The following is a 26,080-nucleotide window of genomic DNA, read 5'->3' as shown; positions in this document are numbered from 1 at the left end:
CCTCAAGCGTCCACCCACCCCTTCCCAGAGCGCCCCCCACTCAACCCCCTGCGCCCCCCCCCCCCAACTGACGTCTAACCCCCCCGCCCCCCACCGTTTATAAAGGAGGAGGGACCCATTGAGTAGGCGCGGTGGACGGGGCATGCCTTGGTCTCCAGCCAATCAGAACGCTGTGGGCACGCGGCACAAACTAATACTAATACATTAGTCGGTTTAAGAGAGTAACACACACGCATTTGTTATATGGTGTGAACTAATGCACATGTATCACCTCTTGTGCTCAACATTAAACTTATGGTATGAAACCTACATACTTAAGTAATAAGCAGGAGTCTCGAGTGATATCATGAATACACACAGAGGAATAACGTGCCATTACTGAGAAACGTGGCATCATCTATCACTGTAGTATATCCACTCAAAAACTACACACTTTACACAACTGTTTTAATACTTTTTACCGACATTTCATGAACAGGATTTTAATTAAAAAAATTCCAAAAAGAACGATTTTCAAAACGATAATTCCGGAGAACATGAACATGGATATTGCAAGAAAAAATATTTCGTCACCTCACTTCTATACGACTCATTACCCTCACCACTACCCATCAGCCTCACCACTACCCACAAGCCTCACCACTCATTAGCCTCACCACCACCCATTACCCTCACCACTACCCATCAGCCTCACCACTACTCACAAGCCTCACCACTCATTAGCCTCACCACCACCCATTACCCTCACCACTACCCATCAGCCTCACCACTACCCATCAGCCTCACCACTCATTAGCCTCACCACTACCCACAAGCCTCTGCACTCATTACCCTCACCACTACCCATCAGCCTCACCACTCATTAGCCTCACCACTACCCACAAGCCTCTGCACTCATTACCCTCACCACTACCCATCAGCCTCACCACTCATTAGCCTCACCACTACCCACAAGCCTCTGCACTCATTACCCTCACCACTACCCAACAGCCTCACCACTCATTAGCCTCACCACTACCCACAAGCCTCTGCACTCATTACCCTCACCACTACCCATCAGCCTCACCACTCATTAGCCTCACCACTACCCACAAGCCTCTGCACTCATTACCCTCACCACTACCCATCAGCCTCACCACTCATTAGCCTCACCACTACCCACAAGCCTCTGCACTCATTACCCTCACCACTACCCATCAGCCTCACCACTCATTAGCCTCACCACTACCCACAAGCCTCTGCACTCATTACCCTCACCACTACCATCAGCCTCACCACTACCCATCAGCCTCACCACTCATCAGCCCACCACTACCCATTAGCCTCTGCACTCATTAGCCTCACCACTACCCATTAGCCTCACCATTCATTACCCTCACCACTACCAGGGCCGAATTAAGATGTTGTAGGTCCCTTGGCTACAGGTACTAGTGAAGCTCCCAGTATTATTTTCCAAAGGAAAACTAAGTAAAACTAATTTTATTTTTACAAGGCTAACAACAAATAAAATTCAGCATTCACAAATTAAAGAACTTTTCACTTCATCTCTGGAGGCACTCCAACTGGCAGAGGCCCCTAGGCTGCAGTCCCCAAAGCCCCGTGCCAAATGCCTTAATCCGGCCCTGACCACTACAGCCTCGCCACTCATGACCCTCACCATGACGCACAAGCCTTACCACTGATTACCATCAGCAAGCCATTCACATTCAGGCGATCAAGCGCAGTTAACAACGACCCCCCCACCCCCCACCGTGATGTCTCCTTCGCACCTTGTGGATGCGGTGCAACAAAACATCGCGTCGCTGAACGTTGCGCGCAGTGTCCGTGGTGCGCGCAACACGTGCCGGTCTTGGGCCTCCCCTAGGTCGACTCAGCCTCAAATGAATACCTGGTGCGCGGTGTGTAAACATCGCCACTTCGGGAGACAAAGGCGGCCCGGCGGGGTGCTGGCCGCCCTGGGTCGTGCCGGCCCTTCACAGGTGCTACTCGCTAGATGCACTTGCCCCCCAACAGTCTGCTGTAGGCTATACGGGGGATCTTTGTCTTTGTGCTCTCCCCCCTGGTATTTTTCTGTTGCGCCGTAGTCACTTTAAGGTGTTTCTTGTTCATGTTTTTAGTTTGTTGCGGTTGCACCCGATTCAAGAGCCGCATGGCGCACAGGGCAATACCTAACACATGAAACTGAAACTGATGACGACCGCTTGTGTTGCGATCGAAACGTCGTGATTTGTTTCATTGCATTTCTACCCACGTGACTTTACCGAAAGAACCAACGAGCATGGAAATTCCTGCAGTCGCGAAAGCTTAAAATCAAGATTCAACTGAACAGTCTGTGCGCTACGACTCACGCCCTCCCCTCTCCCGTGAAGCCCCCTTCTGCGTTGTCGAGGAAACTCGGCCGCTGCCCCCCCCCCCATCACCACCACATCCCACCCCACCACGCCGCACTTCTTTAAAAGGAGAAAGAAAAAAACCCACCCGAGACACGGTAGCCACGGGCAACGGATTATGTCGATAGGAAACGACCGTCCAGCGGAACGCGCCCGATAGCAGCAGCAGCAGGCGCGGTGCGTGAGACATGAACGCGTCGGCTGGAGCAGCATCAGCTGCATCGCGGGGACGCGACGCATCCGCTCCATCAGCGCGCTGCGAGGTGGCGATGGGACGGGTTGGTGATGGGGGGGGCGAGGTGGGGGGGGCGTGGTGGTGATGGGGGCAGAGTGGTGATGGGGCGAGGAGGTATAACGCTGCGAGGTGGCGATGGGACGGGTTGGTGATGGGGGGCGAGGTGGGGGGGGGGGCGAGGTGGTGATGGGGGCGGAGTGGTGATGGGGCGAGGAGGTATAACGCTGCGAGGTAGCGATGGAGCGGGGAGGGGGGCGATGTGGTGATGGGGGCGGAGTGGTGATGGGGCGTGGTGGCAATGGGGCGAGGTGGTTGAGGGGTCTGGGTGGTGATGAGTCGGGTTGGCGATGGGGCAAGGTATAGCGCTGCGAGGTGGTGGTGATGGGGTGAATTGGTGGTGATGGGGCGAATTGGTGGTGATGGGGCGAATTTGTGATGGGGGCGAATTGGTGGTGATGGGGCGATTTGGTGGTGATGGGGCGAATTGGTGGCGATGGAGCGAATCGGTGATGATGGGGCGACGCGGTGATTGTTAAATGCCCACGCAGAGCGCATACCTCGCGTCTCGAGGCGTCGCGTGTACTGCACCACAGACGGGCCGGGCTGGGGGTGCGCTGTCTAGGGGGGGCAGGGCGTCACGAGTGTGGGCGAGACCCTCGCGATTGGGAGAGACGTGGGGAGCCATCGCGAGTCGAGTCGCTCGCAAGTTGCCGTGGTGCTGCTGCCCTCCCCACTCTCCGCGGCGCGCCGCAGTTACACGGAGCAGCGTCCCGCGCCCTGTAGGGGCATAGCGAACGCTGGGGGGGGCAGCGTGGGGTCGTGTGGTCTGTAGGGTGCGGGGCAGCGTGGGGTTGTGAGGTCTGTAGGACGTGGGGTCGTGTGGGGTCGTGTGGTCTGTAGGACACGGGGCAGCGTGGGGTCGTGTGGTCTGTAGGACACGGGGCAGCGTGGGTCGTGTGGTCTGTAGAACGTGGGGTCGTGTGGTCTGTAGGACGTGGGGTCGTGTGGTCTGTAGGGCGCGGGGCAGCGTGGGGTCGTGTGGTCTGTAGGACGTGGGGTTGTGTGGGGTCGTGTGGTCTGTAGGACACGGGGCAGCGTGGGGTTGTGTGGTCTGTGGGACACGGGGCAGCGTGGGGTCGTGTGGTCTGTAGGACACGGGGCAGCGTGGGTCGTGTGGTCTGTAGGACGTGGGGCAGCGTGGGTCGTGTGGTCTGTAGGACACGGGTCAGTGTGGGTCGTGTGGTCTGTAGGACGTGGGGCAGCGTGGGTCGTGTGGTCTGTAGGACACGGGGCAGCGTGGGTCGTGTGGTCTGTAGGACACGGGGCAGCGTGGGTCGTGTGGTCTGTAGGACGTGGGGCAGCGTGGGTCGTGTGGTCTGTAGGACACGGGGCAGCGTGGGTTGTGTGGTCTGTAGGACACGGGGCAGCGTGGGTCGTGTGGATCTGTAGGACGTGGGGCAGCGTGGGTCGTGTGGTCTGTAGGACGTGGGGCAGCGTGGGTTGTGTGGTCTGTAGGACACGGGGCAGCGTGGGTCGTGTGGTCTGTAGGACACGGGGCAGCGTGGGTCGTGTGGTCTGTAGGACGTGGGGCAGCGTGGGTTGTGTGGTCTGTAGGACACGGGGCAGCGTGGGTCGTGTGGTCTGTAGGACACGGGGCAGCGTGGGTCGTGTGGTCTGTAGGACGCGGGGGAGCGTGGGTTGTGTGGTCTGTAGGACACGGGGCAGCGTGGGTCGTGTGGTCTGTAGGACACGGGGCAGCGTGGGTCGTGTGGTCTGTAGGACGTGGGGTTGTGTGGAGTTGTGTGGTCTGTAGGACACGGGGCAGCGTGGGTCGTGTGGTCTGTAGTACACGGGGCAGCGTGGGTCGTGTGGTCTGTAGGACACTGGGCAGCGTGGGTCGTGTGGTCTGTAGGACACTGGGCAGCGTGGGTCGTGTGGTCTGTAGGACGTGGGGTTGTGTGGAGTTGTGTGGTCTGTAGGACACGGGGCACAGTGGAGTTGTGTGGTCTGTAGGACACAGGGCACAATGGAGTTGTGTGGTCTGTAGGACACGGGGCAGCGTGGGGTCGTGTGGTCTGTAGGACACGGGGCAGCGTGGGGTCGTGTGGTCTGTAGAACACGGGGCAGCGTGGGGTCGTGTGGTCTGTAGGACACTGGGCAGCGTGGGTCGTGTGGTCTGTAGGACACGGGGCAGTGTGGGGTCGTGTGGTCTGTAGGACACGGGGCAGCGTGGGGTTGCGGGTGGTGGAGGCAGGAGCGCGACCGCCACCATCTCGACCCTCGGAGTCCCGGGCCCTGGAGCGGAGCCATGGGGCAGCTCTGCTGCGGCTGCGTCGGGGAGACGGAGGCTGAGGCAGGTAACGAGGGCCACGTGCTTCGAGTGTCACCGGTTCGCGACCTGGTCTGGGCTCTGTATCCCCCACCCTCCTCACCATCTGTGGAGTGCCGTGTAAGCGGAGTGGTACACGGGTCCCTGTCTGTACAGGATACTTCACCGCGCTGTTCACTACGGATTGGTGAATGTGATTATGTATACTGAACTTCTTTCGCACCGTACGTGGTCAACCGCGCTTATCGGAATAGGATTGCGCGGTGCGTTACTCACGAGCCGGGGTCGGTGGCTCTTCGGCTGCTCCCCTTGCGGGCAGCCGTTTAAAATTAAAATTAAAATGTTAACCTAATTTAACGTAAAGATAATTGACTAAATGTGGTAGGCAATGAGTCACTGTAGAATGTCTTGGTGACAATGTACAACAGTCAAACTATATTCTTAACAAATAACTCGGGGGAAGGGGGGGGGCTAAATCGATACAGCTTATTCCATCAGGTATGTTTGTGTGTTATTGTTATCTGCTGTGTACACGCTGCTGTTGTTGTGTGTTGTGTATGCGTAGCTTTGCGTGCGATGCGGCTCTCCAACTATTTTGGTCAAGGAAAAAAGCAAAAAATGCCTCTTCTTCTTCTTTGAAAGGTTGCCCGACCCCCTTGCTCATGGAGGTCGCCCACCCAAGCTCTGTCCTCCAGGCTCAGAACCGGCTTGGTGGCCCAGATTTGACGAGGTCGGCCGTGATGCAGACAATTTGGCGATAGATGAATGGGTCACAGCGAATGACGGCCATCTACTGGCTCGGCTTGCCCAGTCCACACTACAGCCGCTCGTCGTCTGGGTAATTTTTTTATTCCACGTGGTTCACTCAGCAAATCCTCACAGAGTCTCATGATTAATTTTTTTTCGAAAGAATCACGTCAATTTTTCGCAGTAGGGGCCGATGATTGCTTGTGCTGCTGCTGTGTGTGGATTCAAATGGAGTCAATTAGCGGTTTTTTTTCTTTCTTTCGAATTTGGCAGATGTTTGGCCACGACCCTGGCACACAGCATAGCCCACTCTTTCGAATGCACGTCGGGGGATCTTTTAACGTCCGCCGTGAAGACGACGGCGCATATGTCACGGTTTATTTTTCGACCACCGGTATTAATCAAGGCGGCCACTCGAAATGGATCCGTTAAAAAAACCTCCGCTGTGCTGCGTCGCCGCCCCTTGTTGTTTGACCATACTTCACCACGCTTCTCAGTCGCGTTGGGGGGCCACCGAGGATCGGTTCGCGTGCTGCTAATGATGTTATCCGTGGCCAGGATTCGAACTCGGGTGGCCAGGTTCACTGGGCCATTGACAGACTGAACTACTGAACAATTTTTTTTAATTTACCAGGTAAGGCACCACATAGCTATGCAGCTCTTTTTCAGAAGCCACCTGGCTATTAAAAAATTATCGCTCAACGAGGTGGCTCATTATCACGTGGACATTTCTAGCAGCCAAATATTCTAAATGCGTGATATTTCATTCTAAATGTGGAGGAAACCCTCGGAGGACTCGGGAGAAAAATCCACGCGACCACGGGGAGAGAGACATGCAAACTCCAACTATACAGGAGGCGTCAAGAGTCGAGGTCGAACCCATCACCTCCTGTATACCAGGCGAAGTTGTTAACGTCTCGCCACCGTGGCGCCCTGACACACGGTGTACGCGATATGAAGCGAGTTGTACGCCTTCTGGTGTCATCTGGTCCAACACCAATGGAGACTAGGCTCTAAGGAAAGCTGTCTCGGGTGTGGACCAATCAACTTCAAGGACAGTGCATATTATTATCATCATCATCAGAGTTGTTTCTTTTTGTTTGCATTTTGACTACTTGTGTTGTGGTTATTGCAAACATGATGCCTTGTATAAAGGTGTCAGTTTTGTACCAGCTTAATGGGTAAAAACCTACTACTATGAAGCGACGCTGTTTGAAGCGGCGGCCCGCACCTGGGTATCGCGCGAGGGGTCTGGTGCCCAGTTTCCGCTGCTCGCGATTCACAGATTCCGGTGACACTTTGAGATGAGCGCCAATCTCCACGAGTCGCGTGAGCCGCAGCAGCAGCAGCGGCAGCAGCCGTGGCGCCTCGACACTCACTGCCACCTTGCACTGTCACACGCTGCAGAGGGAGCCGACACTCAACAGGCCATGTGTGGGGGGGGGGGGGGGGTGTGACGGGGTGGTGATGTGGTGGGGTGAGAAGGTGGTGAGGAGGTGGTGAGGGTGTGGTGAGGGAGTGGTGGGGTGAGGAGGTGGTGAGGGTGTAGTGATTGAGGAGGTGGTGAGGGCGTGGGGGGTGAGGAGGTGGTGATGGTGTGGTTAGTGAGGAGGTGGTGAGGGAGTGGTGAGTGAGGAGGTGGTGATGGTGTGGTTAGTGAGGAGGTGGTGAGGGAGTGGGAGTGAGGAGGTGAGTGAGGTGGTGATGGTGTGGGTAGTGAGGAGGGGTGGTGAGGGATGTGGTGAGTGAGGAGGTGGTGATGGTGTGGTGAGTGAGGTGGTGGTGAGGGTGTAGTGATTGAGGAGGTGGTGAGGGCGTGGGGGGTGAGGAGGTGGTGAGGTGTGGTGAGTGAGGTGGGGGTGAGGGCGTGGTTAGTGAGGAGGTGGTGAGGGTGTGGTGAGTGAGGAGGTGGTGAGGGCGTGGTGGGTGAGGAGGTGGTGAGGGTGTGGTGAGTGACGAGGTGGTGAGGACGTGGGGGGTGAGGAGGTGGTGAGGGAGTGGTGGGGTGAGGAGGTGGTGAGTCAGAGCGTGGAGGGGTGAGGAGGTTGTGAGGGTGTGGTGAGTGATGGTGGTGGTGAGGGTGTGGTGAGTGAGGAGGTGGTAAGGGCTCGGTGGGGTCAGGAGGTGTGGGGAGCGGTAGTGTAGTGATTAGTGCGCTGTGCTACGAACCCGGCGACCCGAGTTTAATTCCCGCTCACGGCCAACACCAATGACGATTATCTGAAACGGTCCTGGGCCTCCCCTCGGTCGACTCAGCCTGAAATAAATACCTAGTGGGGAGTGAAAACATCGCTACTGGGAAGACAAAGGCGGCTGGGCGTGGTGTTGGGCACCCACCCCCTCGTGTGCTGTGCCAGCCTTCATAGGTGCTCGCTAACAGCACTTGCCCCAACAGTCTGTTAGGCAATACGGGGGATCTTTGTCTTCGTGAAGAGGTGGTGGTGGTGTGAGCAGGAGATGTGTGATTGTAACTATATAATGTCGACACGATGTGAGTTCAATCAAAGCTGTAATCATGAATTCGCTGCAGCAATCAACTCTGAAAATCCTCGCCATGTCCTTTGGAAAGTGTAAATGTGGAGAAGCCTTCATCAGCAGTGGGCAAGTGTGTTTCCATTTAATCTTCTTACCGTTTTTCTTTACTCTGACAGCTTGCTGCTCGTGCAAGTGTTGTTGCTGTTACAATGATTGTTTGGCTCCTGGACTGCCCACCACGATGAAGGGCTACGCCTGAGATAGGTGGAGGCTGCACTCCAGGCACGAGCCCCAAACAATCGGTGACCGCCAGCCCCGAGAAGAGGTCCCGCTGCTCACTGCCACGGTGTTTTCATGAAATTCACATGCCACAATAATGCATCCCAACTTTATGCTATTACGGATTGGTGAATCGCCTGTAAATTATTGCAGAGCACATTTACAAATGGTGTACTTAAACGAAAAACTACTATTTTTGATTTGACCAGGTAAGGCCCCATTGAGCTATATAACTTTCTTCAGAAGCGATCTGGCTATTACAAATGATAGCTCAACGGAAGTGGCTTATCATTACGTGGAAATTTATAGCAGCTAAATACTCTAAACGCATCTTTATAATTGTGGAGGGAAAAACCGGCGGACCCGGAGCAGAATCCATGCCACCACGGGGAGAGAGAAATGCAAACCCCAAATCTACATGAGGCATCAGGGTTGGGGTCAAACTTACGACCTCCCGCATACCAGGCGAGGGAGTTAAAATCTCGCCACTGCGGCGCCCCCTACTCGACACGAATCATTCCTTCATTGAATAATTCCAGGACACGGCCGGCCACGCATCTCAGCGGTGGAGCCAGCGTGCGGCTCGCAATCGCTCCCTCCGGGGGCCAAAACACAAACAAGTAACACTTTTTTGCAGAAGTCAACTAAAGGTTATTTGCAGTGAATCGCACCCGAATTTTGGATTTTCCACACTGGCTTATGGCTATAAATGGGGGGGATGGGCACCTGCTCCAATATTGATTCTTCGACATGGGTCGAGCATATGGGTCGAGGAATCAATATGCGAAGTTCACGAGAACGTTGACCATGACGGTAGCAATAGAAGAGTGACAAGGAGGCAACATCTTCTTTCTGCTGATGTAAATGCGGAGCAACAACTACAATTTCACATTCAGGTGGTCAAGCCAGACAACCGTGTCAGGAGCAGTAGCGGAGTATATCGCTCTGACATCTCCTCCTTCTACGTATTTGTGGATCGGAGCATTGCGTCGTTATGCTTTGCACGGTCTCCGTTCCGGATGACCACAATCACACACTGCTGGAGAGTTATTAATTTTCCATTTGTGCATCAGCTGTCCGCATCCGCTATGGTTTGTGTGGATGCGATTTAGGGTGGGTCAGCTTCGTGGAAGATCAAACCCAGGGATATTCTGCGTTAAGTCTTTCATACGACGTTTGCGAGTTATTTTGAACTCCATTCAACTCCCCAAGCTTCATCGGGATTGAACTCGCCTTTTTGAAGGTGAAGCGCATTGGTCCATAAGGAGACAACTGATCAGCGGTCAGCAAGTTAACTGCCGTGAATCAAATTTCGATTTAAAGCTTTCGTGACTGCAGGGATTCATCTTCTTGGTTCTTTCGGGAAAGTCACGTAGAATGGAAATAATAAAATAATAAAAAATGAAACATAATAAAATAATGTCTTCTCGACAGACCTGTTCTCCACCTGAGGACGGCTGCTTGCGTTGTGGCCGAAACGTCGTGAGAATAATTGTATTATGTTTTATTTTTTATTATTTTATTATTTCCATTCTACGTGACTTTACCGAAAGAACCAAGAAGATGCCGTGAATCAGTGCGTGTCGGGTCATCAATAAACCCGACTGCTTTACTGTGAAGTCTATCGGAGTGCAGTGAGGTAGGAATGGGGTGCTCCACCCCAGATATTGCAGCACTCTCCCAGCCTCTCATCAATTGGGACGCAGCAGCGGCAGCAGCACAATCCCACCCGGCACTAAACCAGTGGGTTTATTTTGTTATTGTACATAGCCAACCGTGCTAATTGGAGGTGTTTGGGAAGGACAGCAAATTAAACACAAAAACTATTCTTGAGAAAAATGTTTTTCAATTTAGATTATTTAAAAGTGCTTAGCCCCAGTTGCTTCCTAATATCGGAAGGATACTTTACATTTATCGGATGCGTAATACGTATTTAAAATGTTATAATCTTGATATATATTATATTTTTTTCAGTAATTGCTTCGATTCAATACAATAATTATACTTTGTTTCGTGATGTCGGTCTGTGTGAGATTAATTATTTGTCTCGCCCGGCCCTTCTTCTCGTCAAGGCTGTCGGTGGGTGTGGTGGGCTGGGGCATTGTGATGTGGGAACGATCACACGGACGGATTCGATCTGCGATGTGAACTCAAACGCCGGGATGCGATTGCGTGCGTCATGGTGCAGTGAGATCGGGGAATACGCGCGGTGATTCTGCCAAAAGAGGGAAGCGATGGGGCACCTGCATGTGCCTCGCAGCGCGTCGAGTCAGGAGACACTGCCCTGTGAATTTGGGCCTTCGGGCTACTGATTTTAAAACCCTATCTTAGACTGGAAAGGGGCTTCCCCCCCCCCACTCCTCTCTGCCTGGGTGGGATTTCTTCCTCTCCGTTTTAACCCCTTGTTAATTCCTTGAGTCAGCATCCTTTACGACCCACTGTTGGACTTAATCGTAATTTAATTACATCCATATAACGCTTTTCATCAAGGATCTCAAAGCGCTGTACAGGACACAGCAGCAGCAGAAACTCAGCATAAAAATAATATTATAAATACATTTTCTAAACCGTTTACTAAATTAACAAAAAAATAAGCGGAAGCGTATAATAGGTTTGAAGGCTCATTTTTAAAATGTCCACAGACTCGGAGATCCCTGATATCTTGTGGAAGAGAGTTCCTGTGTAGCCTAAAAATAATATTATAAATACATTTTCTAAACCATTTAATAAATTAACAAAAAATAGGCGGAAGCGTATAAATAGGTTTGAAGGCGCATTTTTAAATGTCCACAGACTCGGAGATCCCTGATATTTTGTGGAAGAGAGTTCCTGTGTAGCCTGGGGGCTACATGGGAAGAAATCTTGGTCACCCATAGACCGAAACCTCGACCTGGTAATGCAGAGAAGTTCTGCATCCCCAGATCTTAGGGACCTTGAGGGTCCAATATGGGCGCAGCATGTCAATGACGTAGGCTGGGGATCCCCCTTGAAAATAATTCTTAAAAACCCATAAACTTTATGTCCAGAAGCAAAAGCTGTACCTAGTATGAAATAATAAATGTGACTTTTCTCATTTGTGTCCAATATTTTAAGCACATTTCGTCGCTGTGCGATATCTCTTCAGAAGATGCTGCCGCTTGGCGGTTAAGGACGTGGCTGAGCGTTTGCCCAAAAGTGCAGGATGTTTGTATTAAGGCTGAACGTGCTTAGTATGACGCTAAGACCCGAGATAAAACGAGGCACAAACAGGAAGCAGGATCAATGTAATCAACCTCTGATCAATAACAGTGCAGAGCGCAACACGTGCGGCAGCGCAACAGGGAAGACACTACATGCAAATCGCAGTGAACTACCGACAAGGACAAATGACCGTAATTAAATAGAGCTATTTCATTTTAATGATGACGGACTTCAAGGTTAACGGGCCTCCATGAATCGGCGACAGTGTACGGCGAGGTCAACCGCTAGTGCTCACCCCCCCCACCGCACTCTGCGTTGTCAGAGGCAGAGCCGCAGCAGGAAGGGTGACTGGTTTGTGTTCGACCTCCGCCACCGTTCCACGACATTACATAAGCTGCAACCGCAGTGGTTACTTTATAACCGAGGGTTAAGGCCTATTTGTGTAATTTAGCCTTGTAATTTCACTCTGGCGTATTATTATTAATTTAACCCTTTTTTATTTCGTGTTTCCTTCTATGTATGTTTTTTGTTTGTTATTTTTTACGAGCGCTCTTGCAACATTCGTCTCCGTAAGTGTTTTTGTTTTATCTGAACTTGAGTGACGTGACCTTGAACATTGCGGTGTGAAAGGCGCACTCTAAATGGTTAGCGTTTGCCTATGCGCAGTGTGAAGGAAGTTGAACATTTCTAAATAAAGATGATGATTAATTTAATTATTTTCAGGAGCTCTTGCGATTGTTTATCAGTCTGAGATGTGCCATGTCAACGTGTTTGTAGGGAATATGCATTAACGTTACATAAGTGATTGTGTTTTATTTTGTATGCAGCATCGTGCGAAGGACGTCGATTTTGTAGCGCCCACTGATTTTGCACGGAGGCGCGCTCGTGACATCATTCCCTGTGACTGAAGCAGCCGAGCAGAGACACCTTTTTTGTGAATGTGTTGTCTTTTTTGGGTTAACGAAGCTACAGAGGATCCTGTGATTCACATCTCACCACAGCAACTTACATAACTGGAAAGACGGCAGGATTCCTCGTCGAAACGATCATCTCACCCGACACGGTGATCTGGCCCGAAACGCGACAGTTGTAAAGAAATCCGTATAAAACTGTGAACCATTGTCAAGTGCTGGCTGAAAACGTGCCACACCAATATCGGGCATTTCGTATCTCCGGGGGGACCGTGAGGAATATAAATAGGAGTGTGGCCGCCACTCAACAGCTCCAGCACCACAATCCTTTCTGCTAGCAGGCGGCTGGCGTCTGTGGAGCAGCACACACAACACACACACACGCGCACGTGCTCATGATTGAGGATTTCCAGAGGCAGCCGCGCTCTCTTCGGCGCGCGCGTGCCAAGGTCACGGCCGCTAGCTGCGTCAGGCTCGCTCACGGCAACAAACTGGCGCAGTGCCGCTTGCCCTGTTGCCCCTTGCATGTGCAAAGTAGAGTCCCATCTCATAATCAACGTTTTTGGGTTTAGATCGCGTTATTTATAAATGTGTCGTAACTCTCCACCATCCGACACGGCCAATCAGTAAAAAAGTGTCACGTTGACAAAAGACAAATAGTTCACTGCTTTAGCCCACCGGTGTGTTGAAGCGTGAAGCCACAACATTTACAATGTTTTTGAGTACGACGTTTCGCTGGGAATTGCATCCAGCATCATCGGGCAATTCGCCAGAATGGTGAGGCTCTGCTCTGTCTCCCGTTGTTATATAGAGCAGCAGCAGGGTGACCTCACCATTCTAACAAGCAGCAGACGTCCTAACCATCTCACAACAACTCCTCTCCAGCGGCCCACCCTTAACCAGTATATATACAAGGTCGGGTCTCTTGGGACTTCTCTCTTTACTTGATACAGCAATTGTGCTGTGACGGTTCCACCTGAAGACGGAAGCTTGTGTTGCCTCCGAAACGTGATTTATTATTTTATTTCTATGATTACTTCTATAAATTTTATTTTTTATTTTTTACCTACGTAACTTTACCGAAAAAGCCTAAGAGTATGTACTTCACCGTGCTGGACAACGCGAGTTGGTGGAGGCGGGGTTGGGGTGAATGTAGATGTTGACTCCTGACAACGTAACCACGCAGTCGTGTGGCTGATGGGATGCGTTAAAAAATATTGAGTTTTTCTTTTTTAAATACGTGGCGCGAGAGATATTTGTAGGTGTTGTGTTTCGTCCTTTATTTAGTTCATTACGATGTTAGTTCCTTCACTCTTTAAAAGCAGTAACGTCCATTTAACAATTTTCCTCTCCACGAGTTCAAATCTGTTTGCCGAGTGTAGGTTCGTCTGCCGTCATGAGCTCACATCGCTCTCTCGGCGACGTCGCTGTGCATCTTGCATCGCACGCAGCCCGAGATCCCCTTCCCGCGACGAATCCTCCGCAGATGGAGACGGCCCTCACAGTGATTTCGGTTTTGTCCACGAGGTTGCTCCGAGGTCAATGCCAATTCGAATTTCGCTAATTGGGGTGCATTGTCTTGCCTCCTGATGCTTGAGGTCAGCGTTCGTTCACGTCACGTCGCTGCTGGCCTTGAACCCGAAGAGATGCTATCGTCTTTTGCTTCCCTACACCGACTCCGAATTTAGCAATCAATTTCACATCTCTCAAAATGTTTCTTCATAACGAGGCAACCAGTTCACCACGCGGCACATTCTACGTCTTAACCCCCCCCCCCCGCCCGCCCACATTTTGCGTGGGTAAAAACTATGTTCAGTGGAGCCTAATTAACTTACGCTTATGCATTATTAGCGTGTTGCTTCATCTGGGCCAGCATCCACCACCACCCCCCCCTATTACCCCACGGATACGGAGAATTTACGCATTGGGAGAGATCATGTAACCAAGTGTTTATATGTAGACGACAAAAAACAACTCGGGCACGCTCGTCAACGACACTGTGGCCTCCAAAGGAAAGGTACACAACAGGAGACGTTATGGCCAATGGTTCTTCTTTATTTAAATAGTTTTTACACGCTTTCTTTTCAAATCTTGTAACTCAATTTTAACCCACTTCCCAATGTGGTATCGACTGCAAACTTGGTATACTTATGTCATACTGATGACAATACTATATTCTATCATAAAATATAAAATATGTATTTTTAAACATTATTTTTTAGATGTTATGTTTCGGCTTGGGTCTAATTGTCCACGGTCAACTGACGTTGGCTGTAATTGGCCACGGTTCCTTACGTTGTGGCAAGCTTCGGGGCCACTTCCTGGAGTCGTGGAGTTCTTCCATCACTAGTACCTTTCATAAAAGCGTGTTTAAAAAAAAGTTTTTTTTATATTACTAATTTTTATTTCTAACAGTTTTTCTGTACCCAAGAACAAAGGCTGTCGTTAAACCCGCCAACACCCGACACAGCCAATTATTAAGGTTTTGTCACGTAAACAGAACGTTCCAATTCGTTACTAGTACAGCACACCGGTGTGTTGGAGAGCAAATCTGCAACATTTAAAACTGGGTTTAACAACACATTTCTATTTACGCGATCTAATCCCAAAACACCTATATTTGGGATGATATTGATCGGGAAAGCCTACGTGTTAAACTGACCTTTTTGTGTTTTTGCCAGTATCAAAGTAAGAAACACAAGAATAATTCTAGATTTAAAGCTTTCGTGACTGCAAGGATTCATATTCTTATGTTTTTTTCGGTAAAGTCACGTAGGTAAAAAATTTAAATTAATAAAAGTTAAATAAAATAAAAATAAAATAAAAATCACGACGTTTCGGAGGCAACACAAGCTTCCGTCTTCAGGTGGAACCGTCACAGCACGCTTGCTGTATCAAGTAAATGAGAGATTCCAAGAGCTACTACCCTGTATATATACTGGTTGAGGGGGGGAATGAGCCAGGACAGGCCCCCTTTTTATTATTATGGTAAGGTTGGTGCGGCTTGAGACTACGGCTAGTCTACATAACAAATTTTTTAATTTTTTACCTACGTAACTTTACCGAAAAAATCTAAGAATATGAACACAAGAATAGGTTTTATTTACCCGTTCTGGCTATAAAAACGGGATGTTTAGTTGTTCGAACACCGAATAGATACCTTTGGCAGTGCACGCTCGCATGGCGCACACAGCCTCAGGGCCGCAGCAGCTCCTGCATGGCGCTTGCGAGCGTGAAACGATCAGAGGTGGGACAAAGTCATTGTTATGCAAGTCCAAGTCGAGTCTGAAGTCATCAAATTCATGACTCGAGTCTGACTCGAGTCCAAGTCACATGACTCGAGTCCACACCTCAGAGGTGGGACAAAGTCATTGTTATGCAAGTCCAAGTCGAGTCTGAAGTCATCAAATTCATGACTCGAGTCTGACTCGAGTCCAAGTCACATGACTCGAGTCCACACCTCTGGAAACGATACCGAGTACAATGTGTCTGTGTGTGTTTTGTTATTAACAGTACACACACGCGCGCGTGCACATGCATTCTATACGCACATGAGGCGTGCGGCGTTTTTGATTATTTACGAATGTATTCACGTGTTTCACTGGTTGTAATATTGACCGTATAAATTCACGTTGAATGAGTCAGTAATTTAACATGTTTGTAGATGTGTCATCGCGTGTTTGCTGTGGATGCGTGTGAGGAGTGGCGGCGGAGTGGGTTAGCGCGCTGCGCTATGAACCCCAAGTACCGGTTCAAGCTCACAGCTAACATCAGTGACGCATTTCTGAACCGGTCCCGGATCTCCCTTTAGGTCAGGACAGAGGTCGCAACCGGGTACCCGATACCCGTACCCTACCCGATACCCGGCTACCCGTACCCGGCCGGGTACGGGTACAGGCACCGTTTGTGACCCTGGTACGGCCGGGTACGGGTAGGCCGTGAGTCACTGGTGAGTAACCGTTTGTCACTCATTTCCCAACGTCTCGTCTCTTCTCACAATTCAAGTTCCTAGAATCAACCCACCCGCGCCTGCAACATGGCTTCGTCCCAGAGGTCGCAATCAGGTACCCAATACCCGTACCCTACCCGTACCCGGCCGGGTACAGCAGATGACAACACGGGTACGGGTACGGCCGGGTACGGGTACCCGTTTGTGACCCTGGTGCGGCCGGGTATGGGTAAGGAATCAAAACCCGTTTGCGACCTCTGGGTCAGGATTCGGAAACCTGCTGCCTCCTTGTGACTCTTTGGCCGCCCCCTTGTGGCTCTTTGGCCACCTCCTTGCGGGCAGGTGTTTTTTTACTTGAATATTAAAACATAATTTAACATAAAGACTATTGATTAAATATGGCATGGAATGTGTCACTATGGAATGTCTTGGTGATGACAACATGTGCAACAATCAAACTGTGTTGTTTAAATAATAACTAAGGGGAGAAAACACTAATTAAATAGGCGCCGTTTATTCCATAACCTATCTTGTTTATTTAAGTCAGAATGTGTGTTGTCATCTGCTGTATACCTGCGTGTGATGCGGCTCTCAAACTATTTTGGTCAAAGACAGAAACAAACATTTTTTATCTTCTTATTTGAAAGTTTGCCGGACCCCTGCCTTCGGTCGACTTTTCCTTAAATGAGTACCTGGTGCGGTGTATAAACATCAGCACTGGGGATACAAAGGCGGTCGGGCGCGACGTGGCCCAATCGCCCCATCGTGTGCTGTGCCGGCCTTCATAGGTGCTCGGTAACAGCACTTGCCTCAAAAGTCTGTGGAAGGCTAAACAGAGGGATCTTTGCCTCTGTATAGATGAAACTGCATGTGTTTGCGACGTGAATGTGGAAGTGGAGACCTGAACATTATTTCGCAAACAAGGAATATGTGAAAGAGACGCTGCAAGTGATTGCCACGTGATGTAGCGCATACTAAGCTGCATTATGATCCCGTCAACTTAAAACCGAGCTACCTCTTTCTTTCTTAACCCTCCTTTGAAAACGAGAAGTTCCATCCCAAGGGATTTTCAGGTGAAATATTGGAATAAACATGAATAATATAGAATTCGTTTATTTTGGGTTACATGGTGTAGTTGTAATGTTACTTTTATAAAAAAAAATATGGACCCAACATACAGCTCTTTTTCAGAAGCAACCTGGCCACGACTTATAGCTCAATGAAGTGGCTTATCACACGGAAATGTATAGCAGCCAATTACTCTAAACGTCTGTTTCTGAATGTGGAGAGAAAAACCAGAGGACCCGGAGAAAAATCCACCGGGAGAACATACAGACTCCAAATATACAGCAGGTGTCAAGGGTCGGGATCGAACCCACGACCTCCAGCTTACCAGGCCAGGGAGTTGACATCTTGCCACCATGGTACATCTTGGGAACATATACTGATTCATTTGGTTTGTCAACAATACCGGAGGAGGAATGTTGAAAGGCAAGGCAAGCTTTGATGATTATATTATATCCGACAATTCACTGGAGATTACACCCAGCATCATCACGTGTTAGCAAGTTGCCACCTCTCAGTTGAGACTCTCCAACACGATCTAATCCGAAAAAAAAACTAGACCTGATTCATAGCATTGGTGGTGAAAACCCTACTCGTAAATTAATAAATTACAAATATAGCATCAATTCTCGGAAGAACTTTAAATAAGCAGGCACGGATCAACGAGCAGTCGACGGCACATTTGTAATTCCCACTGATGTCGTGGTCACAAATCTCGATGGCTTACAGGGCACGCGTGGCACGGGAGCACGGAACCAATGGGGTCCTTATCGGGGAAAAATAAATTGGGTTTTTTTTTGTCCAATGAGAAGTATACATTGAACGGGGTGGCGAGGGAGGAGAGTGTGGACATTCCACACAGAGAATTAAAGCGACAGCACATCCCTGCGTGGTGTGAAACTTAGCGGAAGAAGCAGTGCACAGTCGAGAAGTGGTGCCAAGTGCCGAGGATGGAAGCCATGGGTGTGGGGTTGAAATTATAAACTAAAACTTAGATATTTTTTATTTTACCAGGTGAGCCCCACTACGCTATGTAGCTCTTTTTCAGAAGCGATCTGGCCACAAATCATAGCTCAACGAAGTGGGTTATCACGTGGAAATGTCTAGCAGCCAAATACTCTAAACGTATGTTTCTAAATGTGGAGGGAAAAACCGGAGGACCCGGAGAAATATCCACGTGACCACGGGGATAGAGACACGCAAACTCCAAATATACAGCAGGTGTCTGGGTCATGGTCGAACCGACGACCTCCTTCATACCAGGCGAGCTAGCTAACATCTCGCCACCGCGGCACCGTGTACAATGTTCAAAACCACACCATGAATGAAACTTTACTTCGCCATAATAATACGTCTGGTTTGTAGTGAGCGCAAAATCCATGCGGCGAGTCACTTTCACGATACGGGGGGACTACTGCGGAGCACACGGAGACCATCGCTCCCTCAAGCCACGCACGACTGCCGCGGACTGTAAAGCAGCAGCAGCAGTAGCAGCGAGCAGTAAAGCCGAAGTAGCAGAAGCAGCAACAGCAGCAGCATCGCCGCAGAAGTGAGAGCGGCAGGGACGGCGCTGCCGAGCGCAGCGGACCGCCGTCTCCGAATTGCGCTCGGTCCTCCATCAAATTCGTGTTAAATTAGATATCGAGTGTAATCCTGCAACGAGAAATTGCCTCGGCCGCATTGTCCGATGTTACCTTCCTCATGCCTTGCGTCGCCAAGGCCCAATCCATCCGTGAACCTCTATTACCAGCGGCCACGTCGCTCCCGTGCCCCCTAACGGCACGGGGTCATAATTGATTATCTTCGAGACACGCCCTTTGCCATTCAATTTGACTTTATAACAGATGTGGTTATTTTTAGGACTGCGGTAATATAACGTTCAAATGCACCCATAAATCACAGCCAGGCGTGTGCAGCAAGTGGCACGCGGTGCCCCGACCTTATAATTTGGCACTTCCACGGCCCCTCGTTATTATAATGACATGTCCAACGAAGGCTGAAATGTAAAAGAATCCTCTCCTGCACGTTTACATTTCCGCGTTCCAAGTAATAATTCAGTCATTAATTAACATAACTATTTCAGTGGAATGTCAGCAATGAATAACGTGTGGGAGCGGCGGTGCGGCTGTTCGTGCACCACGCTCTAATAGACCCCATCGCCTGAGTTGGACTCGTGGCCAGGGCGTAAACGAGTGGCAAGTGACAGTTGAACTGGTCCTAGGCACCGACCTGGACAAACGTGCGCTGACCAGCGTGGTGGAAGTATGGTCAAACAATCCCCATGACCAACACGGCATGGGGAGGCGTTCATCCAGCAGTGGATTGACCACGCGGTGTGCTTTACCATTAATTAAAAAATTCATGACCATAAATAGAATCCGTATAATTCAAGGCTGTAAACACACGATGAATCTATGCGAGGGTTTATAAGCAAGGATTGACCAATGTGGCTTTCATTATAAACGTAATATTCACGTCGGAGTGAGTCCATCAAATTGTAATTAAACAAGGAATAAAATGCACGCAACATGATAACGGAATGACAAGGGACTTTGTGCTGTACCTGACAATACACACACAGATTACTCATCAGCACTCATCAGCGCTCGGTAACACTTGCCAAAATGCAAAAACACTCATCACGAACAGCACCACAGGGGATGTAAAATTTCCACCAGGGATTTAGAATCAAAATACTCGATAAAAACGAACTGGCCCAGCATCTCAATTCAGGGTGCACGTTGACACGTTGTGTTCGCATGACCCCAGCGATGATCCCAGTCCAGCACAGCATTAGGCAGTGCTCAGGTGTTTCGGTGTCGAGACGTTAACTACCTCGCCTGGTGTGCTGGAGGTCGCTTGATATTTTTCTCCCCATATTTAGAAATACGCATTGAGATTATTTTGATTATTTTGCTGCTATACATTTCCACGTGATAAGCCACTTTTTTGAGCTATAATTTGTGGCCAGGTCGCTTCTGAAAAATAAGTTAATACCTCAGTGGGCTTTACCTTGTAATATAAAACTAGTTTACTTTTCGATTTAAAGCTTTCGTGACTGCAGGGATTCATCTTCTTGGTTCTTTCGGTAAAGTCACGTAGAAGGGAAGTAATCAAATAATAAAAAATAATAAAAATTAAACGTAATATTATGTTTTATTTTTATTATTTTATTACTTCCCTTCTACGTGACTTTACAGAAAGAACCAAGAAGATAGTTTACTTTTGTATAGTTGTAAGTGATGTGTTTACTTTTCCAAGATTTTGCAACCCTATCGTGTTTTCCTGTTGTTTGTTGTTGTCACGTTCTGACCCCGTGCCCCTTACTGGACATCTGCGAAAAAGACCTGCATAGCTCATCGGATTCCTCTTCTGCAGTATAAATACAGATTGTGACTCTGATGTCTTGAGACTCTACGAGGCTTTCCTGGAGGAGTGCACGAGACAATTCTGACAGCCGGAAATGAGGGTATCGAGCGTGCGCTCGGAACGGGGTTAGGGAAAGCCAACAGTGACCCTCGCCATAGCAACGTGGAATTTCCCATCACTTTGACTTTGCTGCTCAAGCACCCGAGTCGGGCGAGCTAAGAATGATAATAGTTTTAATCTTTATTTTATGCAGCGCCTTTCATGACGAAATCTCAACACGCTTTACAATAATTAACAAAAACTTCCCAAGTATGAATATATTCCAAAGGAAATACAATAAATTCTGATCATAATGACAATAATAACGACACTCGCAATACACATAACAGGAACAGCTATGATCAAAGCCAATAATAAAACGACACATTGAGGTAAATCCTGATCAGACTACAGGAAAGGCCAATGAATAAAAAGAGGGTTTCAAAATCGGTTCAATAGTGCTGACCGTTACAGTTCCTGATATTGGGGGGGTGGGTGGGGGGTGGATTGCATGTACCATGGCACGTGTGTCTAGCATGTGCTAAGTGTGTGTGTGTCTGGTGTATACCGTGTAGGTGTGTACCAATCACGCGTGTGGCAATATATGAATGTGCATGATTACATGAGTGTATTTACATGTGAAAGACACGTGTGCGTATGCCAAATGTCGAAGTGGTAGGGTAGCAGTTAGCGCGCTGCGCTAGGAGTTCTACAAGTTCGATTCCCGCTCATGGGGAACATCGGTGCTGGGCCTCACCTAGGTCGACTGGGCAGTAAATGAGTACCTGGTGCGGTATGCGTAAAGGCGGCCGGGCGTGGTGTTGGCCACCCACCCCATCGTGCGCTGTGCCTGCCTTCATAGGTGCTCGCTAGCAGCACTTGCCCCAACAGTCTGTTTGTGTCAAATGTATGCGCGTGCAGCATCAGGGGTAACGCGAGAGATTTGTGCAGGAATTGGACCAAGGTTTCATTCCCGACGGAGGTAAACAGCTGTTCATTGCGAGCTTCACAACAAATTACACGGCAAAGGCCCTTTGACTCGAGTCCACACCTGGTGTGGACTCGAGTCATGTGACTTGGACTCGAGTCAGACTCGAGTCATGAATTTGATGACTTCAGACTCGACTTGGACTTGCATAACAATGACTTTGTCCCACCTCTGGCAAAGGGTATCACACAACGCTGCGTGTAATTGATGCGTCACGTTGAAACGCTCATACCGTGTTCCTGCAAAACAGGGAGGGTATTTGTTACTGATGTGCGAGAAACACAGCGTACATTGCAAATCTCTTATCCACTAACTTATTGAAAGTACATTTTGGGCGTGGTAAATGTCGAAGTGAGTTCATTTCTGTGGCGTGGCGCGAGTTTAAAGTGTAAAGCTTGTGGGGTTATCGAAGTTAAAAAGTCGACTTAAGCCTCCCCCCGTACCTGTCTCTCCACACAAAACGCATAAAGATTTTTTTTTTTACTTCCCATTTAGTTACACGGGCTTTTTGCGAGCGATTTAATTCAGTATTTTCAGTAAAATAAACGTTTGTTTTATCCGATGTCAAGGGACAGATGCGGGAAGGAGGTAATATTGTCTGCTCATTCGTTCGGCTCCCCACATTCTCCACAACGACGCGAATCATTGTTCTGTTGAGTGTCACCGATGGCAGACGGCCTCTGTGGTTCATTGTCGTCATCATTCGTAATCGAGGTATTTTTGGGGGGTTTGATCGTGTAAAATACAAATGTGTCGTTAACCCACCACCACCCAACACAGCCAATTAATAAGGTTTGGTACGTAAACAAAACGTGCCAATTCGCTACTCGCTCAGCACACCGCTTGTGTGTTGGAGAGTAAACCCACAACATTTACAATTTGAGTATCGTGACGTTTCGCTGGTAATGACATCCCGCTTCGTCACAAGATTATGTTGTGGATTTACTCCAACGCACCGGGGGGGCTGAAGTAGTAACGAATTGTCATGTTTTGTTCACATGACAAATCTTACTAATTGGCTGTGTCGGGTGGTGGTGGGTCAACGACACATTTATATTTACACGATCAAACCCAACAAAAAAAACCCTTTATTGTGAATATTGGCCGCGAAAGCCTACTACGTGTTAAACTGATCATCGTCGTCGTCGCCACTGTGAACAGCAGGTGGCTGGCAATCCCAGAAATCCGCAGAGGACACGACGCTGGCGAGCGTGAGCCGGCGCGTCGTCGAGACGGCCATCAGCCGAGCGGTGCAGCAGTACCTGCGGGAGAGCACGACGGAGCCCCGCGACAAACTCGCCGACCCCGCGCTCGACCCCGCGCCGCCAGAAGACAACGGAGCCGTCGCCGACGCGGGCGAGCGGAGGGCGAACGCGAATTAATTCCCCGTTGATTCTCAGCGTCGTGACCTCCTGACCCCCCCCTCGGCGATGACCGCCGCTGGCGATGTACGAACGTTGCGGAGCGAGGTACGCCGCGGCCGTCGGCTATCGGACTGTTATCGATCCTTCTCCGTATGCGGTATGGGTTGATATTCCGCGGAAAGGCGTGTAGCATTGTAACAGAGAGAAGTGAAACGTTTCCAAAAACGTTCCTCAAAAGCTCACAGTGCAACGTTGGGGGGATCGTATTTACGAGCTGATCGTACATGCACGATTCAACACTATGGACCGTACACCACAGTGTAGCGAGCGATGCAGCGTTAAAAGTTACTCAGGTCAACTCTTTGAGTTGTCCGTGAGCGCATTGCTGGCTCCATGACGAAGCTGCTCTTCACGGGTCCGTGACTCGGTGCCTGCGTGAGCAGAATGAAGCTGACAGATTTGTCGCAATAGAAACACGCAGGGAATTCGAAGTATCCACGTCACCCTCCCCCTCCCGTTCTGCTTGGGTAGAAACAAAAGCTGTGTTTAGTGGAATCTGATTAACCTAATGTTTTGCATTCGTAGTGTTTCGCTTCATCTGGGCCACCACCCCCTATTTCCCCGGATAACAGAGAGATCATGTATTGTGAAAAATTACGTAACCAGTGTTTATCTGTAGAAAAAAAACTCGACACTCTCGTCAACCGCACTGTGGCCTGAAAGGAAAAATAAATAATCGGCGACGTTTCGGGCAATGGCCCGACTTCATAGCACATTTCCCTAAACGTCGCCGATTAAAAAACCGGCGATGTATAATTATATAATTAATGTAGAATTATAAATTCTCATAAAGTCATACCTGTCAACCCCTTAGCAGTGCCCTACCTTATTACAGACCGATTCAGACCCTATCGGTCACCCCGTGCCCTTATAAATCTCAACGTGCATCCGACAAAGTCACAACACAAGGGAGAAACACAAATAGACATACAAATAATGTTGCCCGTATTGAAACGGCTCTACACCGTATGGACCTGAAAACTCAATTTCCCTGTACAGGAATACGGGTAAACCGTATGGGTTGACAGGTATGTGAAGCAGCGTTGTTGACGTATGTTGTACAGCGTGTTATTGATTGTACTTGTGCACCACTCCAAACGTAGCAGCGGTATCACCAAATAAAGTGCTTACCCGTGTACGCTTTTGACGGCCACGATCTGAAACGTACAGTCGAGTATGCCACAGTGTTGCACCGTCGATGTATCATCATTAATATAATTATTCAGCTCTCATTTGTACGCTACCGTCACGATCTGCAGAGCAATAATCATCGGCCTGCGCTGGTGCGATAGACGCCGGAGGCTGTTGTGGAAGGAAATCGCATTGATTGCAGTTGCTCATATCCTCGCAATGGGTCACGTGATGAAGCAGTCGTGCCTGATAACAAGAAGCGTCGTTTCGTTTTAGAACTCTCCGACTCCCAGCAACCGGCTGGCATTTGGTGCGCGGTGAATCGTAGCCGCCGTCTCGCCTGGCGTTCGAGAGAGAGAGACGCAAAGATTCCTGCGAAACAACGACCCCAGACGTTTGAGTCGTGACCGTTGTGATATAAACAGACCGTGTGCTGCAGTATGAATCATAATACGTCAACCAACATCGGAATTAACATTCCAGTGGGCATCTGTGTGGCAGTGTGACGTACAATTGGGTGTGTGTGTATAAATGCCTTAATATTTTCAACAGCTTTGATATTTAGGAAGTGACTACAGTATTTGTAATGGAGATGAGTAAATAATATCAATTCAGATTTCCACATCAGATGTAGCCACTAATCACTCACATTTTGCCCGCGTTCAAACTGAGGACAATCCAATATCGTGTTTAAAGTTATCAAACGGTGAACACAAATGCTCAATAACACTCACACACCACTCAGAACAAGACTTTATTTTTTTATTACGACTAAATTAACAAAAGTCGCATTTGATTTAACACCTCGGTGTTTGCAGCCAATGTGATTTATAATATATTTTTTAGTTAGTGGGTGGTGTCAGGTGTTGGAGGGTTTAAACGACACAAATTTGTCCAAAATTCAATTATGATTCAAAGTTACGTTGGGCTAACCTACAATATGTATTGTTTTATAATCATCATGGGACACTATGTAAAGTTTTTTTTGGGGGGGTTTGAATGTGTAAATATAAATGTGTCGTTGACCCACCACCACCCGACACAATCATGGGACCTCACTTGCCAGCATCAACATATAAGAATAGGTTTTTACCCTTTCTGGCAATTAGTTGTGTTCAAATGTTTAAACACCAAACAGAAATCTTTTGCAAGGAATCATGTCTGCATCAACCACATATACTTGTGGTGGACATGTAGACAAAAAAAGAAGGCTGTCTCTGGTGTGGACCAATCAGTTTCAAAGACAATGCATCGTAAACTATCAGAGCATGTGTTTTCGTTTGCTAGCATGTTCACCACAAGCACGTGTGGTTAACGCAGACATGATTCCTTGCAAAAAGGTTTCTGTTTAGAGTTTCAACATCTCAACATCTCAACACAACTGTTTTATTACCATCTATTCTTAGATGTTATAATCATGTTTGGTTCACCTGTATGGACAGACAGAGATATGAGCTTTCACCAAATCACGAGACTTGAAAGCCTGGGCACCCCTTGCCAACGAAGAGACGTTCCATTCGCCGTTTGATTTTCCACGTGAAATATTTGAATAAATACAATCAACGTAAC

General features: G+C 49.0%; 1 protein-coding gene across 4 annotated transcripts; it reads left to right on the top strand.

Moving 5' to 3' along the window:
• The first annotated feature begins 2,506 nt into the window (after positions 1–2,506).
• LOC133349199 (A-kinase anchor protein 7-like) lies at positions 2,507–26,079 on the top strand. Of its 4 annotated transcripts, none has more exons than XR_009755908.1 (3): positions 2,507–2,668; positions 4,842–4,982; positions 23,118–26,079. XR_009755908.1 is itself a non-coding variant. In XM_061562480.1 (3 exons), the coding sequence occupies exons 1-3, from the start codon at positions 2,579–2,581 to the stop codon at positions 23,336–23,338; spliced, it is 471 nt and encodes a 156-aa protein (XP_061418464.1). In that variant the 5' UTR covers positions 2,511–2,578; the 3' UTR covers positions 23,339–26,079. The 4 variants fall into 4 exon arrangements, 2 of the variants coding, with proteins under 2 accessions (XP_061418464.1, XP_061418465.1); XR_009755907.1 differs by having other exon boundaries at positions 2,510–2,653; XM_061562480.1 differs by having other exon boundaries at positions 2,511–2,653; positions 4,808–4,982.
• Position 26,080: the final 1 nt, after the last annotated feature.

The sequence above is a fragment of the Lethenteron reissneri genome, chromosome 29, assembly GCF_015708825.2.
Source record: "Lethenteron reissneri isolate LAM-NWPU_2019-01 chromosome 29, ASM1570882v1, whole genome shotgun sequence".
Lineage (NCBI taxonomy): Eukaryota > Metazoa > Chordata > Hyperoartia > Petromyzontiformes > Petromyzontidae > Lethenteron > Lethenteron reissneri.
The sequence above is the reverse complement of the archived record's forward strand: the minus strand, read 5'-3'. Positions and strand labels throughout refer to the sequence as shown.

Excerpts from the sequence above, each read along its gene's own strand:
- LOC133349199 (XM_061562480.1), top strand. The coding sequence starts at position 2,579 with ATGAACGCGTCGGCTGGAGCAGCATCAGCTGCATCGCGGGGACGCGAC. Across the intron at positions 2,654-4,807 it reads CTCCATCAGCGCGCTGCGAG|GACACGGGGCAGTGTGGGGT; the intron begins GTGGCGATGGGA and ends TGTGGTCTGTAG. Across the intron at positions 4,983-23,117 it reads GGAGACGGAGGCTGAGGCAG|CAGGTGGCTGGCAATCCCAG; the intron begins GTAACGAGGGCC and ends CACTGTGAACAG.